At 34.1% G+C, this 5,368-nt stretch overlaps 1 protein-coding gene across 1 annotated transcript; it reads right to left on the bottom strand.

Annotated features, from left to right (window-relative positions):
- Positions 1-562: 562 nt before the first annotated feature.
- Positions 563-3,820, bottom strand: LOC120275324 (cyclin-dependent kinase inhibitor 5-like). Its single transcript, XM_039281858.1, is given in 4 exon segments — positions 563-1,032; positions 1,164-1,258; positions 1,260-1,368; positions 3,254-3,820. Coding segments are annotated over 4 exon segments (663 nt in total). The 5' UTR covers positions 3,643-3,820; the 3' UTR covers positions 563-962.
- Between the last annotated feature and the right edge of the window lie 1,548 nt (positions 3,821-5,368).

Genomic DNA, 5,368 nt, shown 5'->3' with positions numbered 1-5,368 from the left:
AACAGACCAAATCCATTCATATGTCAAAACAAAATGCATTAAATTCAGTCCTTGTATATACCAAAAATATATAAATAAATAAATCATACAAACAAACCGAAATCTATCGATGTTTTTAAATAATCAGAAGTACTTAGAAGTATATCCAAATGCATGCCAAAGTTTGCAAGGCATCAGAAATATTAATCCAAACATCAAAGCATGAAAGTAGACAATTAATACATGTCAATGTTGTCAAACAATCAGAACAATTAAGAAGAGCTGAAATTTTCAACACTTTTTTCAGTAAACATTAAAGTACCTTGTCTCAAAACTTTAATTTCTACAGTTTCCAATCACATTGCTGCTTTCTCACCCACTAAATAGAGCCAGCTGCTTTCAATTTCCACTTCCATTTACTTTTCCATTTACTCACAACCATGCAATGCTAAACAGTAAAAAAGTTGGTACAAACAGGAATCCAATGCATGGTCCTATGAGTTACAATTATACACTCTCAAGAGTTCAGCAGCTTTTACCACAAAGAGTTACAGCAGTGAAAAAAAAGAAAGCATGTGTTTCAGAGAGTATTAAACAACCTGAATTTATTGATTTCTTTGCAGCATCACAAGCAATTCATAATCCAAGATTAGTTTTTAGAGTCAATAAAGGAATGCTATGGACTTTAACATGCCTGTTGTTGTTACAAGGAAAATCAGGACCATGGAAGCATAAATGATCTGTTAGAGAGACTGAGACTCTGGGTTTTATATTCGCCTTTTCGGTATAACACATCAGCTCTGTATGTTACAGACCATTAGACTACACTATCAATCTCTGCAACTACTGCTTTTTTTTTTTAACTTTACAAGAGAGAATACCAACCACCGACGACGCTCTGGCATCTACAAACTCACCTACATTGAAAAGCCTAGCAAGAGATTAATGAAGAGAGATGCAAAGCAGGGATGAGATCATGCTCCTTAGTAGTCTAATTTCACCCATTCATAGCGGCCGGGAAGTGGAATATCATTGACGGGATCGAAGTTATACCTGCAATTGTGAGTTTTAAGTTTGCATTCAAGAATGAAGACATACAGATTTTTATCCTTGTAGTTCTACTTAATGATGTCCTAATGTGAGCTAGTAGGAAAGAAACATTTGAAGGACTAAAGGGTACATACTTTTCAGCAAACATCCTCTGCTGCATTTGCTCTGCACCAGAAAAAAACTCTTCCATCTCATGGGATGTTGGGGATGTTTGAGTGCATCCAACTTTGCATCCTCCTGCTGGATGCAGTTGAATTGGTGGGTCTGGTAGTCGAGCCAGGCGTCCTTATCGATTCAGAATTCCTTATCATACTGCACGGTGTTGTTTCCCTCACAGTCCTGCAAACAAATCCAGTCCATCTTTGCATCATATTTAATCACAGGAAAATAATTTTCTAGAGTGACTAAAACCAGATACAATGGTTTCCTGGAAAGATATATCACATCATAAAAAGAAATAAAAGTTCAAAACAAAACTAAAAAGCTAAAGAAAAAAATGGGAAGTGACATAGAATGACTTCGAATCTGATGGTGAATCTTAAAAATTACTTAGAGAGGACAACTTACAGCACAACCTTTTTTTTTCCTTCAATATGTGTGCTTTTAAAAAAATAAAGCAGCAAAATGCAGCAACTTAGAAATGAAATGACTAACCAAATACCAACATTTGACATAAAATAAAAAGTACTCCATTAATAACCATAAGAATCAAAAAACCTAGTTGCCAGAGTCCCCGGCCAAATCATGGTCCATTACCCTCGGTCACACGGCAGGCAATAAAATTCAGATCAAACAATGCTAAAAGAGTGGACCAAAAAAATGACTTCCGGACACAATGACAAGGAAAAAAAATGGTCCATATCCACCATTAAACCAGTTTAATGAGATAGACATCATGGCCATCACCATCAGCAACACTTGCACTTTACTAGCATCTCCATCAAAAAAATAAAAAAAAAAGGTCATGCCCACCTTCACTATCAGCAACCCTTGCACTTTGATAGCAACTCCCTCAAAAACAATAGGTCATGCCCACCTTTGTTTGCTAAGGTTTAAGTGTATAACATGTTGAAAATACAGTCTGACAATATTCAAAAGGCTGCAAGCAACAAATGGTCCCTATATGATTTTCAAGCCAAAGAAAGAAGCATGATAGAAAACCTAGCAGTCTGCTAAATTAATGAATCAGCATCACAAGTCTCTATTGCTTGCGTCACTATAGAAGTTACAATGTCAAGGTTTTGATTAGTTTATAGCATTCTACTAAGCAAAAATTATATAAAAGCATCACACAACACTTGTTTGTGAAGACAATATGCTTTCAAGACATAAATGAACATCAATGGAGGAGAGGCCTTTGGTAAACAGCAAGAGAACTAGCAAGGAAACTGAATAATTTTGTAAACATGGGGAAGGATGCAGTAGTACTCTTGTTGCAGAAGCAGGAGAGAGAGAAACAAAACAAGTGACAATGAAAGGAGTCAATGAAAGAAATTTTATATTCAAACAGCATTCAAAGTTCAGCAAGACAGATAGAAAATCAAACATTTCAAGCAAAGAAGTGGCCCAACATATTAAAGAGATCTTGCAATGCAAACAGCCTGGAGAAGTAAAAAAGGGCAAACACAAGTAACAACCCATGAAAAGAAGGCCACCAAAAGTCACAACAACAAAGAAAGATCAAAGTTCTCTTTTTTTTTAGAAACAGGAAAAATCCAAATATAAACACAAAGCAAAGCACACAGATAAATGCTTAATTTCCAGCCCAAAAAAAAAAATGAAAAACAAACAAAAAAAAACAAAATGGGAAGAAGTACAACAACTACTACATCCTCAAGAGTCTAAGAACAAACAAAGAACTAGAGCAAATAATAGACTGACTGATAACATCCATGAAACCAAAATGAAAAAAAAAAAATCATAAACACAATACAAGCAAATGCTAAATCTTCAAGCATAGCAAACTAAAAACATAATGGAAGCAATGGAAAATCCAAAAATCCAATTTTTTTGCTTAAAAAAAAAACCCCACTCAACTTTTAGCAATTCAAGAAAAGCACCAAACCATCATAAAAAACATTAAAAACTACAACTTTTAACATTGAACAAGCCCTAAAAATCGCATCTTTGAAAGTTCTCCAGAAACCCATCGTCCGAGAACCACCAACAAAGCCCTAATCCGTCAGAGAGAGAGAGAGAGAGAGAGAGAGAGAGAAGAACACACCTATCCCTCGCCTCGGCATCAAAAACATTGTCTCCAAACGAGACCTCAACGTTGGCCTCAGGGTCAAGCGAAGGATCATCCCGGCAACTTCTAGCAGACTCAGTAGACCCCGAATTCGACCTGGACCTAGGGTTAGGGTTTGAATCTTTAGGTTTAGGTTTCTCAAGCCGGCGGCTACGGAGCTGGAGGTAAGACGAGGCCGAGGGTGCTTCACCCTCCTCCTCTTCCTCCTCTTCCTCCAGTTCCTCCGGCAATGGGGGCTTCTGGAGGCGCTGAAGAGCGAGAGTGCGAGCACGAGTGCGAACGCCGAGGAGGGATTGATGGGCGGCGAGATCCATGACGGAGACCTCGCCGGTGATCATCTTGGTTTTCTTCATGTATTTTCCCATAATGCCCCTGTGATTCCGGGTTTTGTGGGAATGGAATAAGGGTTGGGAGGGATATTCCGGTATAAGAAGGGGTTGGGAATGGGATAAGGGAAGAAGGAATAAGGGAGGGAAAAGTGGAGGGAAAAACAAAGAGAGGAAGAGAGAATGAGAAGGAGTGCTCTATGATGTAACAATGAGAACAAGAGATATATATATATATATATATAGATATAGATATAGAGAGAGAGATGGTATTTGTAGAGAAATAAATAAATATATATATATATAAATATAATATAGTATAAAAGGTTGTTAAATGTGTGAAAAAAAAAGGATGATATTTTTGGGGAATAAATTTTATTTGGGTGATGGGATGAGTGAAAGTTAATTATTTAATGTTTGTTGTTGTTGTTTTTTTTTTAATATATTAAATGATAAATATTTTTATTTACGGATTAAATTAATGATAGGTACTGATGTGGAGCGTATTTGTAAGGTTAATAATATATTGTTTTCGTTTTGCGTTAAGTTTTGATAGTTTTATGTAAAAAATCTGATATTAAGAAGTCAAGTTATTTTGTTGTGTGTGTGTTTTTTTACAATGGATTTTGTGAATTTTTTTTTTTTTGTTATTTATGTGGGATTTTGAGAAATTGAATTAAACAACTTTATTAGAAAATAATAATTTGAAAAATATTTGGATTTTGTTTGATTTTATTTATTTTCTATACACTAATTTTCTATAGGGTCACAAAATTTGAAATTAGTTTGGGATAAATCATTGAAAGCTTTGTAAGAAGGTAAATGATACACACAAATTTGAGAGAGAATTAAATTAAAATATTATTTACAAGATATAAATCTCGGACACTTTATAAAAAATAATATAATGATTAGATTTTTTAGCTTCTAATAATAAAAAAGAAAAAAATAAAATTAAAGAATTCTTCCGCTACTATAGAAAGAAATATTCAGTTTTTATAAATGAATGCAGAAAATGAAAAAACCACTTATGATCATGCTCTTGTCTTGATGACTGGCTGATTTTTCACTAAAGCTATTCTAATTTTATTACTGGGAGGTGATCTTTTTAAAATCCAATATTTAATATTTTTTTTATGTTCATCTTGTTAATTATTTTCACTCCACTTTTTCTTTTTTTGTATTTTGTTTAATGTTTTTTTAATAAATTATAATTTATTCAATTAATAAAACATAATTGATACAATGGATGGGAATTATTTTGATTGAGTGATGATGTTATTTGGAATGAAATAAACTGAATCAATAATCATGTGATTTGGTTGGTCAACTATTGGATAAAATGAAGTGGTACAAAAATATCATGAGAAATTGGAGAGATGAAGAGGAATGAGAAATTTAAAGCCAAGTTTATTTAGAAGGCATTGGATGCTCTTTGGAAATGGACAGGTGGAAAAGCTGCCTTGACTTTTTTCTATCTCACCCCTCTCTTTCTCTGAAAATACTATGTATCCATTCTCTCACTCTCACTCTCACTCTCACTCTCACTCTCTACAATTCTTAGGGCAAAAAAAACCAATGAGAGCTTGTTGGAATATGAATAACAAAACTAGAATAAGCTCATTATATGCATATATATATATATATATATATATGTGTGTGTGTGTGTGTGAATTTTAGAATATACACACTGACTCCACAATAGTTAGTACTTCACTCTTTGGGAGAGTTAGTATTTTTTTTTGACAAAATTGACATATGATAA

This window comes from Dioscorea cayenensis, chromosome 14 (genome assembly GCF_009730915.1).
Source record: "Dioscorea cayenensis subsp. rotundata cultivar TDr96_F1 chromosome 14, TDr96_F1_v2_PseudoChromosome.rev07_lg8_w22 25.fasta, whole genome shotgun sequence".
Classification (NCBI taxonomy): domain Eukaryota; kingdom Viridiplantae; phylum Streptophyta; class Magnoliopsida; order Dioscoreales; family Dioscoreaceae; genus Dioscorea; species Dioscorea cayenensis.
Note: the sequence above shows the minus strand (reverse complement) of the source record. Positions and strands in the feature narration are given on the sequence as shown.